At 46.7% G+C, this 12,754-nt stretch overlaps 1 protein-coding gene across 1 annotated transcript; it reads right to left on the bottom strand.

Annotated features, from left to right (window-relative positions):
• Positions 1-2,284: 2,284 nt before the first annotated feature.
• On the bottom strand, positions 2,285-12,146 carry LOC128725043 (centromere-associated protein E-like). The gene is made up of 8 exons (XM_053818761.1): positions 12,008-12,146; positions 10,433-11,945; positions 8,098-8,268; positions 7,159-7,456; positions 3,864-7,083; positions 3,257-3,789; positions 3,047-3,190; positions 2,285-2,982 (listed from the first exon to the last, which is right to left on the bottom strand). Exons 1-8 carry the CDS (start codon positions 12,144-12,146, stop codon positions 2,857-2,859), a joined length of 6,144 nt encoding a protein of 2,047 aa, XP_053674736.1. The 3' UTR covers positions 2,285-2,856.
• Between the last annotated feature and the right edge of the window lie 608 nt (positions 12,147-12,754).

Here is a 12,754-nt window from a genome sequence, read left to right as displayed (position 1 = left end):
CGCCTGCGTTTTCTTGCCTCTTTGTGTTGGGGTTCAGTCCGTGACGGGGGTGATTTTTCACGTTGTTTGCACCTCACAATACACGGGATCATTACGTCCCATGAGTTCGATTTGCGTTCGATCTTGCTATCTCCCTTCCTTCCACTGTTGTTCTCTTTCGCTCTCTCCTATCCGTCACGTTCTCGGAAACATCGCGGTCGCCCTTGCTCGCTCTCTCGCACGCACATCGAGGCGACGTCTTTGTAATGCTCTCAGTTGTTCTTCTTTATACTTCGCTCTTTTCATCGCCTGTTCATTACCTGGCTTTATCTAACATAACTAGCATTTGGTACCACCACAAGACTGCCATGTCGTTTGGAGGCATTTCCGCGTGTCGATAATTTTCCCTACCACACAAACATGCAAATGCAACTGTCGCTAACGCTCGCCTCTCGGGAGGAGTTTCTCTCGGTGGACATCACGCACTGTTACCATACCAGCCACTAGGCGACGATAGTCGTGAGCCCAGAAAATGGAGGAGTGGTCAGAAACGAACGACGAAGGAGTTAAAGTTTCACTAGGGGCATCGTGAATGGTACGACGATTATTGCGCGATGCTTTCAAACCGTTGCCACTACTCCTGTCCGCGAGCACTGGGCTGGCGTAGGTGGGGCGGAAAGTTAAGTATGTACCTTCTCTTCCTACGCACCCTTTACGCCGTGGTGGTGCTGTGACTCCGAGCTTGATGTAGGCAGGATATCTGGCTTGGTCCTCTAGATTCTGGGTCGGTCGCACTGGTTCAAAACACGGCACGCTTAAGCACCCAGCCCAGACGGGAAACGATAGACCAAATACTGCACGGTCTAGTCTTGGGCTAACGGTACCTTCGCGTTTGACGTTTCTTTCTTCTTTTCTAGTGAAAAACCCTTGAGCTACTCCATTGCTTTTCAGGAATACACGATGCGTAAAATGACAATACGCTTTTCGCGATCCACCAGCCACAAATGTACTCTCTCGCTCTGTGTCTACCATATGACAGCTGACGTTTAGCTCTCCATTGCACAAGATTGCGATGTTTTCTGTTTTTAGCTCCTTCTAAACATCGCTAGGATACGGTTGGTTTTTGATTCGAATATTGGCTATTCACTAGGATACCACGGAACGATTCATGGTGCGAAGAAACATGCATATAATCGGTCTCCGCTGTAATTTTATTCGCTTCGGTTCCGATCTGCCGTTAACGATCCCAACTCTTATTCAGATGAAACGAGTTTGATTCTCTTAGACCGATTAATTAAGTTCTCTTGATAGGATGTAGAGTCGCATTATTAAAAACAACGGACGTAATCCAGGCATTCGACCTCTTTCGTTAAACTTTTTCTTTCCTTAACAATCTGCTATAATTCGGCAGATTATATAAATCATTGGACTTGAATAATAAACATCTACTCCTAATCGGATCGCAAACTCGGTACTACTGATTTATTTCAATAATACCTGATCACACGGCATCCTGTCCATGTTTGGAGTGTTGGTAAATTGTTACTCCATGGATTGGTAACCTTAGAAAATTAGGGAGCTGCAGTAGTCGTGCGCAATTTCCGGGTTATTGGTGCGCAGGTGGTCCTTGCAGTTTGCGCCAGCACCACCGAAACAAGGCTCAGGGTGAGCAGAATGATGGCCACTAATTTCATGGTGTATGCTATAGACGGATCTTCTCTGTGACGACGAAATGTTCCACTAATCAGTGTTCCGAATGCGACAAGTGTCTAAATACTTCAAAAGACATTATTTCTTCATCATCCAATCGGCTCGATGATTTTTTTTTTCACGTCTGTGCAAACATTTGTATAGCCGTAACGATGGAAAAGACAAAACAATTTTGGCATATTTATTCTTTTCAGCCAAAAACACTTGCCCGCTTGCCAGTCCGAAGATACCAGTACTGGAGAACCCAAATTTAAGGACAACGTATCATTTGATTAAGACCTTCACGGCATTGTGCTGCCTATCTTTGTGTTTGAATCTCTGTGAGACCGAAAAGCTACAATACAGACTACTTCTATATACATGGCGACAGATTTGCAAACAAATGACGAAACTGTATCAACAAAGTGAAATACATAACGGCAATGGAAGCACTGATAACTTATTTGTATTCAAGAAAGGAATGTAAATTATCGCTACTAAAGTTATCATACAGCATAGAAATACTTATTGCACGTTTATTCTAAACTGAGATTGCACGCCAAAGAAACTTTCTTTCTCGTGATATTTTGCAATAACTTATCATATACCAAAAATAAGTTTATTCGCCCAAACACGTTACTATCGCTTGCATTACGTTATCTATTGGAGATGTTCGATCCTAAGGGATGAATATAACAAAGGTTTTTCTCGTAATAAATATGAGCTAATGTAACCTTAGCTAGAATTGTGAGAAAAGCGATTTACGATTTGTGATTCAAAGGTACGGTACATAGGCCAGTAGTAACACAAAAATATACACATTTTACAACGGAGCATACGGGCATGACTAAATGCACAATCTTTAGTGATTTACAATGTACAATTGTTCACAAAAAAAAAACTATTATTCGTGATATTTCACGATAAGGACATTTAAAAAGCTACGTTCAGTAAACTACATAAGTTTTACGATCTCACACGGACACACGGCGGATGAATGAATAAGGAGGACGGTTTGCATTACAGACTAATGAATGAATTTATCTCGACCCTGCGCGCGAACGCAACTTTTCCACAATTGCTTAGAGTATCGCCTACTGTCCGGCGCCTCTTTCACGGGACGACTAGAGAATCTTATGGTACATACAACAAATTTCAACGAACAAAATGGCATGGAACCATTCGACATTAAACACCGCTTACCGTGCGGTGCGTGTTCAGTTTGGCGGTTTTTGTTTCTTCTAGCAGTTTTGCAGCTAACGCCTTGTAACGTTCGTACTTATCACGGTACATTTGTGCTTCCTGATTGGAAACCTGAGGGTGTTGAGAAATTAAACGAATAAGGTAAAGAAGCATTAAATGAGCTCCACCGAAAAACCGTTGCCATACATACATCAAAGTCCGTTTGCGAGCCAACTTCGGACTTGTTGATGGACTTTCCTCCCACCTTACTGGCCCGGTTGAGTAGTGCGCACTGTATTTCCGCTTCCTTTAACTGTTGCTTCAACTTTGTGCACTCATTCTGAAGGGAGTGGAGAAAACAAAACTCAATCAGATTGATTTTTCACCATCAAACTTTGCACCTTACCTCCAAGTTACAATTCATATTCGTTTTCTCATTTTCCATATCGGTGATGTTAGTACAAAGGCTGGTAATCTTCTCATTTCGCAACCGACACAGCTGCTTCATTGATTGGTACTTCACCATCAACTGCTCGTACTGTTCCTGCTGTTTCTCGAGGCTACGTTGCAGCTCTGCTGGGTCTACATCAGCTCCAACCCCATCGGATACACCGGCTGCAGTGGTGGGTTGGTACGCTTGGACCGCTTTGTCGCAACGTGCGTTCTGCTGACGACTGTGCCGGATACACTGCGTACAGTGTCGCTTGCGTTCCTTTCGTTCCCGATCTAACTGCTCAAGCAGCTCCCGCATTTCCCGTTCCAGTTGAGCCTTGTCCCGGTATTGTTCCTCGAGTTTGCGACGCATTTCGGTAATCTCGTTTTTGAGCGGGTTCGCTGACGTGATCAGCTTCTGCGTGTTCAGTTGACAATCTTTCAGTGTGAGTTTGTTGCGGAGATCCCGGATTTGTGCGTCCATCTCGGAACAGGCACATTCTGACGCTAAAAAATTCGAAAAAAAAAACAAATTTAGATGAATTGTGTTGGTTCATAAAACCTAAACTCCGATAACTTACAGCTCGGATCGGTCATCGTGCCCATTTCTTTAGTATTGAACAGGCCTCGCCGGTCATCGTGCGTGCTTTGTCGCCTTGATTTTCGCTCCTTATCCGTCGTGCGACGAAGCTCGTCTACTTCCTTTGCGAGCTTCTGGTTCTTGAACCGCAGCTGATCGTAAGCGCGCTCGATTGTGCGTTTTTGCGTTACGGTCTCCTCGCGAACCTTCTCCGCGGTCTGCACCTTCTGCCGGAGATGTGTAATTTCTTTCTCCTTCTCATTGAAGCTAGCCTCGTGCCGCATCGTTGACATCTCTTCGCGCAGTTGTTCGTTTTCCGCTTCCAGCTCACTGATCCGCTCCTGCAGCTGCTTACCCTTTGGTATGTCCGTTTGACGGGACTCTTCCAGCTGCTTAAGCAGATCTTCGTTCTCACGTCGAAGCGCCTGCACAACCCGGCCATCACCTAGCGATGGCCGCCCGGTGGCCATGAAGCTCTCCAACTCTTTCCGTTTCTCATCCAGCTCACGCCGCAAACCAGCCGAAACGTGCCGCTCTTGCTCGTACCGTTCGTTCGCCAATTTGCCATCCAAATTCTCGAGATCGCTCTTCAAATCCTGCAGCTCACGCTCGAGCACATCCCGAACGCTGGACGATTCCTCAGCGTCCAACTCGAGACGCATTCGTACAGCAAGGCTCGCCTCTAGCGCAGCCTTCATCGAGCGGAGTTCTTGCTGTGTGGATTCGTACTGGTGCTCGATTGCGCACAACTTTTCCTTGCACTGCTGAACCTGCGACATTAGAGCAGCAGCAGTGGCTTCCTGTGTTTGCTTCTCCTCTACGAGTGCGTCAATGGTCTTCCGCTGGGAGGCTTCATTTCCGTCCATTTGCTCTTCTAGGCTGACAATCTTCGCCGAAAGCTCCTGCACGGCCACTGTTAGGTCGTTGTTTTCCTTGCGTAACTCCTCGAGCAAGCTTTCCTTATCCCGCACATTCGCCTCCAGTTCCACCGTGCGGTTCTCGGTCACTTTTAGTTGGTCTCGAAGCCGGCCGTCCGCTTCCTGCAGTCGATGTTTTTCATCTTCAAGCGCCATGATGGCACACTTCAGCCGTTCCGTCTCCTCTAGCATCGTCTGCGCGGACTTCTTTTCCATATGCTCGATTTCGTCCCGCCGTCGCTTCTCCTCCAGCAGCTCGCTACGAACCATTTCCAGTTCTTTCCGAGCGGTTGCTAAATCGCACTCGAGTTGTCCAAGAAGTCGCTCCGATTCGTCCCGACACGAGCGCAACTTCTCGAGCTCTTCGCCCTCCGCCGAGACCCGTTGCCGTTCGGATCGCTCCTCTTCGAGTTGGTCCTTTAACAGGGCTTCATTTTCGTTCATCAATTGTAAGACGTTTTGCTGCAGGGACGCGAGCTCTTGTTCGATGGTCGCATTTCTTTCCTCTAGCTTGCGGCGCGCATCGTTCTGTTGCTCCGTTCTAGTTTTTTCTTCGTTCAGACGATCAGTCATCAGTTGCACTTGCTCCTCCTGCTTTTGTTTGACGAGATCTAACTCTTCTCGGTCGGATTTTCGTTGCTCCATCAGCGAGATACTTTCGCTACGGGCCACGTCTAGAGCGGATGTAATCTTCGCCAGTTCCTCTTCTGTCTGCTTCAGTTGCTGCACCAGTGTGTCCTTACACCGCGTCAACTCATCCAGTAGCAACTTCTGCTCTTCGTCGTCACCGTTCCTACGCTTTAATACGTTTTCATTTTCTTCCGTTAATCTCAAAATCGTGCACTTTGTAGATTCAATCTCCTTTTCTAGCATATTTTGGCAGCTTTCATAAGCTTCCCGCTGTTCCTCGTGCTTACTCACTAACGCAGTTTGTTCCGCGCGCGATGTTTGCAACTCGCATTGGTATCTTTCGATTTCCGATTCTAGCTCTAGAACGCGCTTATCTATCGTCTTGTTCAACTCTTGTACCTCTAGTAATTCTGTATTCCGCCTAGCTAATTGTTCAGTCAGTCCGTTCTTCTCTTCCGTTAGCTGATCGATCGTGTTTTTCAATGATTCAATTTCCTCCAACAATTTTTGCAGCTCCTGATGCAACTCAGCCAAACGAGTCGCCTGTTCGGCCTGGCTATCACGCATATCCTGCAAGTCTTTTTCCAACGTTTGTTTTTCTGAAGAATGCAGCTTTGCTTCATCGAGAAGATTGCTTTGCTCTTGAAGATGTTGCAACGCATTTTGTAGCGTGTCCACTTTGGAACGAAATTCATTATTTGCGCTCTCTAGCGCATCCTTTTCGCCATTAAGCTGTTTGATAAGCTTCTCATGCTCATCATTGATCGACTGCATTTCGTGCTTATAAGATTCAATCTCTTGCTCTAGACGCTTCAACTGAGCGGAGAGCTCTTCCTTTTCACACCTGAGTTCACCGTACTCCAACGTCGTTTGCATCTTTAATGCTTCCAGCTCGCTTACCGACGTGGTCTGCTTCTCAATTTCCGCTTTCAGGTTGATAATCTCTCCACTAAGCGAGTTACACAATCGCTGCAATTCTTCCCGCTTCGAATCGGATTGCTCCAATGTCTTGCGCACTGCGGCCAGCTCGGTATCCGTTGCATTTTCCATTTCGACCAACTTTTGACTACACGCCTCAAAGTCTTTCCGCAGTACATCATTCTCCTGCATTTGATCCATCATCTGAGTCGATAGCTCATCGTACTCGTTGGTTTGTGTTTCGAATTTCTGACGCCACTGTTTTAGCTGCTGCTCCAGTTGCTCTACGGCGTCGGCCGATTTTTTCTCCAGTACCAATTTTAATTCACTTAATCGGACTTTGTTCGCTTCCTGTTCGGTGCATTTTTCATGCTCCACGATTGAGACTTTCTTCTCCAGTTCCTCAATGATATTTAGCAACTCCTGGATCGTTTTCTCCTCTCCAAGAACGGTGGTATTCCCGTCATGACCGTTAGTGCAGTCAGCGTCATTCTCAGCAGCCGGTGGAGAAACAGGATGAAAACCGTTCTGCTTAATGATACAGGTGGTTTCATTTTCAGCCAAAAGCAGGAGCTTTCGCAGCGGTAACACCAGAGATTGAGTAGCATCGCTCTCTTTGCAAGGACTAAGCAGTTGATACTGGAGCACGATCTGTTTGACCTGTTCGATTTTCCTATGTTCCTCAAGGCTGGATTCTTTTAGTTGCTCCATCTGTTTGTTGCACTTCTCCAATTGTAGGGTGAACTCGTAGTTTTGCTGCAATATAGTAACCCAAAATTGTTAAGCTCAGTGCAAATAGCGCGATCTCTGCAGAAAGACGGCTGCACTTACCATCTCGAGGCGTTTCATTTCCTCACGCTTCTGATCTACTTTTAAGCTATCGGAGCTGTTTGGCGTGGCACCAGCCGCACTGCGTGCCTCTTGCAACGTTTCTATCAGTTCCTTTTCGCGCGATTCCGATCGTTGTCGGAAGCGTTCGAACTCGAACTCGATGCCAGTGAGCTGATTTCGATGCAGTTCCGCTTGCCGGTCCGCTGCATGGCGCTCCTTGATTGCTCGGGCGAGCTCTTGTTCTGCATTGCATACTGTCGTTTTTTGGTTCTCCAGTTCGCTCTCAAGGTGCGCGCATCTGGGCAAAAAGAGCATCATGTTATTGGATGGAGTGAAAATGCTTAAACCCGCTATTAATCCTCAAACATAACCACGTGTTTCAATTCAAAAAAACGGTTAACTAGGGAAAATTGTCGTTGTCTATTGTTTAGCATCAAAATAAGAAAATGACAAATTGAAATCTGCAAACCATGAAGACGTCAAGAGCTGCTACCTCGAACCACAAGTGAGAATAAAAAAATAACAAACCCAACCAAACGAAAGATACCCTAAACTAAACTAAAGCAGCTTACTACTATCCCGTCTCATTCACGACTGCACATCTTCAAACGCAAACGTTATCAAATCCACTCAATCACTTTTACTCCCCGTTGTAAAGATTGTGTACCACGGTCGAGATAATTATCACCTCTATTTCGACTAACAATTCCCATTACTACATAGGGTCGAGTTCATTATCAGCTCAAAAATCAAGATGGCACAAGTATCACGAAACACGTTCATAGCGGATGGAGGATGTGCACCGAACTAGATCGATCAATTACTTAAGGTCCGCAAAGCTGTGATGACGCACGGAACCTATCGTTTGAGGAATGCATGAATCGCACCTCACCCCCTTCGAGAACACGTGATAATGAGGTAGGGCCGCAATATATTCACCTTTCTTCCAGCTGTTCCATGCGGTGCTGCTTCTCGTCCAGCTCGTATTTCTGCTCTGCCAGGGTCTCCTCACGCTTAACCAGCTCTTGCTTCAGCGTTTCCAGCTCAATCGAGCTTTCCAGCTTGGTGAATTCCTGTAGCTCTTGCAGCTCCTGTTCCAGCACCCGGCACCTTGTGTTGGTAGACGAAATGCAATTAATCAAAGGTAGACAAGATACACGGAATCTCTTTCGATCGACTGGCCAAACAATCGCTTCGGGAAACGGTTCAGAGTGTGATGGGAAAAACGCGGAGATCTGCACGTGTGCACCAAAGGACATAAAGGCAGATACGTAAAGCTCCGAGATCCCGAGCTAGATGCAGTTGGGCTGCAAACATCGAAAATTAATCGCTTACGTAGCGCAGCCATCAACAAAAAACGAAAGCCTCCCTTTTCGACTTGCTGCAGTAAAGTTCAATGTTTGTGTCCGCTTGTTGCGGCCACTGTCTGGGTGTGGGCGCGATACCGGACGTGTTTGTGGATGTTCCGTCCGGGAAGGTAGCACCCATTGATTGCGTGGGAGTTCAAGACCTGTGCAACCGTTGTTGAGGGGGAAAGCGAAGACATGAAGGTGTCTTTAATCAGTACATTATCAATGCGAATGTGACTACGCGAATTGACGTGTCGTTTTGTCGGTTTGCATTTTTTTTTCAACAATCCGACAAATCAACCCCCGACAACACACGGATGTTTCGTCACAGAGTTGACACGCAAACAAAACGATACATGCAAGGGCTTAGAGGCTAAGTTTATTCGGCCGTTTTGCCGAATCCGATTCGCATAAATCACCAGAAAAGTTACCATCTGCTGTGGGTTTGGGGACACCTTCCAGAACGAACAGCAGACCCTCTCTTCAACGATCTAGAGGTGGCACATTTACTCACACATCACTCGCGTGTCGTCTCTCGATCTCGGATGTCGCATACGAGAGAGCCCGATGGGGAGCAAACAGCGGAATTCTCTCTCTCTCTCTCTCTCTCTCTCACTCCCTATATACGTCCGCTCAAAATAAACAAACCCCCTTCCCCAGCAACTGCACACAAGGAGAAGAGGACGCTTTTGCTAGCGATCGCACGCTTCGTGTCCTTCCCTCGACGATCTTGAACTGCGGCTGGCGTTGTTCTCCCCACCGTTACTAGTGGGAACTCGCTGTGGAACTACCTGACGTACAGGGGTTTCCCGATCGTGTATGTTTCTTGCGAAAGTAATTTCGCCTAACGAGCACTTTGATTCTTTTAAAATACTGGGTTTTTTGCGTGTGTTGAGACCATCTTTATGCGGGAAGTGCGCACATGTGAGGTTACATCCCTAAAATTGTACATACAACTGAACTAGTACGCCTTCATTGCATTGAATATAGTATGTGGCAATAAAAATATATCCCACTACGCGGGGGAAGCTTTAAAATTCAATACTTGCCGGTGTATGAAAGCTGGACTATTGAGGTAATTTTACCAATGCCGCCTAGCCAGCCTCTTCAAACCCTGCACACATCGGACTGCTCGCATGTACGAGAGAACGATGCATTCTAAAGGAATTCCACGAGTGCAGTTACAACGTGCAACGGATGACGACGCAGCACAAAAGATCGCTAACCGTGTCGTCGTCGATTAATTTATTCACAAGATACGCAGTGCGCTATGGAAGGGACGCGACGGTTGACGAATTTAGAACACACAGTTCTCTTCACCATTGACAGACGCACAGCACAGTTTGTGTACGCAAATTCTAATGAAATATTGGATGTTGTCTGTTTCGTTCTCAAAACGGTGAAACGTCGCGGGTACGTCATCTAAAATTAGTTCGATTCCCAAATCTCTTTCTGTAACGTTCTGTTGGAGAAATGGCTCTGGCGCGCGCGTGCGGGGGTAAAATCCCTAGCAAATAAACACAAAATAAACCATATTGTACCGTCAGCAGCATTCGTTGCTGCCATTAGTGCATCGGCGTATTTTTAGAGTAGCAAACGATTCCCCCTATTCCACGAATGACATGTGTTCCGACCAGAATTCGGTTCATATTGGTACACGCATCGCCCGATCGCCTTGAATGGCTGATCGTCTACAGGACTGGATCTATTTTCAAGCTAAATCCGTATTTCTAGCCACGTTTTGCGTATAAACAAGTGTGTCCCAGTCACGGGGAAGGCACATTCCCTCGCCGCAGGATGCCAACCCGACCACCCGACCGGCAATTTTCCTTACGCATCACACACTCACTGCCTTAGATTGTTAGAGGTCGAGGTTACCGATGGCGATCGATACCTACAGGACGAACCTTCCCACGAGTACTTACCGTTGCTCATAGTCCAAGTAGGATGGTGAGTCACCGGTAGAAGAACGGCGTGTTTTTCGCAGCACCCTCGGAGTGTGTAAATCGCGTGTCATGCTCGAGGTTGGCGATAGAGATGAGGGCCCGAAGCTGATCTGCTCACCCGGTACAAACTCTTCGCCGTCGACGGAAAACGGATTGAGCAGCAGATTCGGGGACGGCGAGCGCCTTGGTCTCTTCAGCATTTCCTGGTGATCGAGGAGCAAATCGCGATGGTGGCTTTGCGAAACGTCGTCCCCCATTAGCGCCAGCGTGGCACGAAATCCTCCGTTGCCAACCGAGGGCGATGGATAGTCGTCTTCCGCTGGTATCGCGCGGGTTGCAATTTGTGGTGTCATGTCGTTCGTGGTGACAAGATAAGGGGCTGCCGAGGCGGACGCTGGTGGGCCCATCAGGGGGCGCGGAATTTCCGTGTTCGATGGACACCAAGTGCGGCGCCGAGCATGGTCGATAGCTTGCGGCTGGTTCGATGAAATGAACTGGTTCGTTCGCAACGTGATCGCGTTTATTAGCTCCATCGTCTTAATCTTGCTCTGCTCCGTACGCAATACGCTCTTGAGTCGTTTGATTTCCCGTTCGAGACGCTTCATCATGGCCGCATCGGTAAGGATTTCGTTCACCTTCGGCTTATTACGGATGTTCTTGGCACGCATCGCGAAGCTGAGCGTATAGTACGTTTCGTCTACGACCGCTGGCGTGATGTTACAGATCATCGATGTGACTGCATTACCACCGAGCGACGCTTGCAGGATGCGTGTTAGCTTGGAATCACGATAGTTGATGAACTGCTTGTCCGAGTTTTCGCTCAACTTCTGGATGACGCAGCTGAGCGACAACAGACTCTTGTTGATGCAGACGCCCTCCTTGAACCGGGAACCAGTCGCTCCGGTCTGGTCAGCCCGCTCACTGCCGGCCAAATCAACCAGGTTCAGTATGCCGATCTGGACCGCTTCATTATCCTTTCCGGTGTCGTCGTTGGACGCACTGATCAACCGGGATTCGATTATAATACGGAAGATCGTGTGCGACCGACTCGAGCGTTCGTTCATGTTCGTCTCACCGATCTTCCGCGCCTTATTCCCAGCGTCCACAAGCTGAATAATTTGTTCCGGACAGTTTGTGAGAATTTCCTTCAAGTTAACCGAAACGTCACCACATTGGTTCTCCACTATCTTCAAGTTGGTGCTGCCGGTTGTGAGTAGATCGTGGATCTTCTCGTTGTAGATTTCGATAAAACCAGCCCGGATCAAAAATTCACGCTCCTTAATGCGCTTAATCTGCTCGAAAATTTCCCGTGCCGTCAGCGGAACTACACCAGGTTCATTCTCGTTCCCGATCATGGTGTACGTTTTGCCAGACGACGTCTGACCGTACGCGAATATCGTCCCATTGATGCCATTCAGCGCTGATAGTATAACAGGTCGACAAACAGTATCGAAAAGCTGTTTGGTGGAAACGGTTTCGTCGAAAATGTGATCTAAAAGATACGTATATTTTCTAGTGGCGTTGGAATTGCGTAGCAGCAAAAAAGGTACTCACCAAAAACAAAAGGATCACCATTGCCATCGTTTGATACGATCGTATTATCTCGAATGCGCCATTGCAGAGTAAGTTTGTTCTCCTTTTCCCGTCTGATCAACGGACGTACCTTGATCGACACCTTTACGTTATCTGACATCGTGACTGATGAGCTGGTGAAACTTCTACGAATTTGTTCTCTTTCCTGCGTCTTTCACAAAATCTCCTTTTAGGTTATAAACGATTTTGCACTGAAACAGAACAATCAAATATATATATATATATTAATTTACATGCAAATACGCGGCCATCGTATTATACAGAAATCATGCACGGCCATTGTGCAGTAAGCGGCCATTATGCAGTTTGCGAATCCTGCAAATACAACCGTTTGCTGATATTCCTGGGCTTTCAAATATCGCTTTACTATGAATATTACTCACCGCTTGAAATACAATTAATTCTTACTACATCATAACAAACAATATCCAAACACGAACAATCTTAGATCTGTTTGCTCAGGCATTCATTGCATACAGTGAATAATGCAGCGAAACTGGTAGTCCCTGCATCGAAACAATGTATATTCACATATTATTTCCAAATATCACAACAATACCTTTCATTAGTAACTTAATTGCAACACAACTTTACAAAATTATACAACACTATGCCACAAATGCTCACGAGGCGAAATGGAAACCGCTTTGTGTTCCTAACACAACTTATTTGCGAAAAAAGCGTTTAATCAAATTGAATTGAAATTGA

This window comes from Anopheles nili, chromosome 3, assembly GCF_943737925.1.
Source record: "Anopheles nili chromosome 3, idAnoNiliSN_F5_01, whole genome shotgun sequence".
In the NCBI taxonomy this organism is placed as follows: Eukaryota; Metazoa; Arthropoda; class Insecta; order Diptera; family Culicidae; genus Anopheles; species Anopheles nili.
The sequence above is the reverse complement of the archived record's forward strand: the minus strand, read 5'-3'. Positions and strand labels throughout refer to the sequence as shown.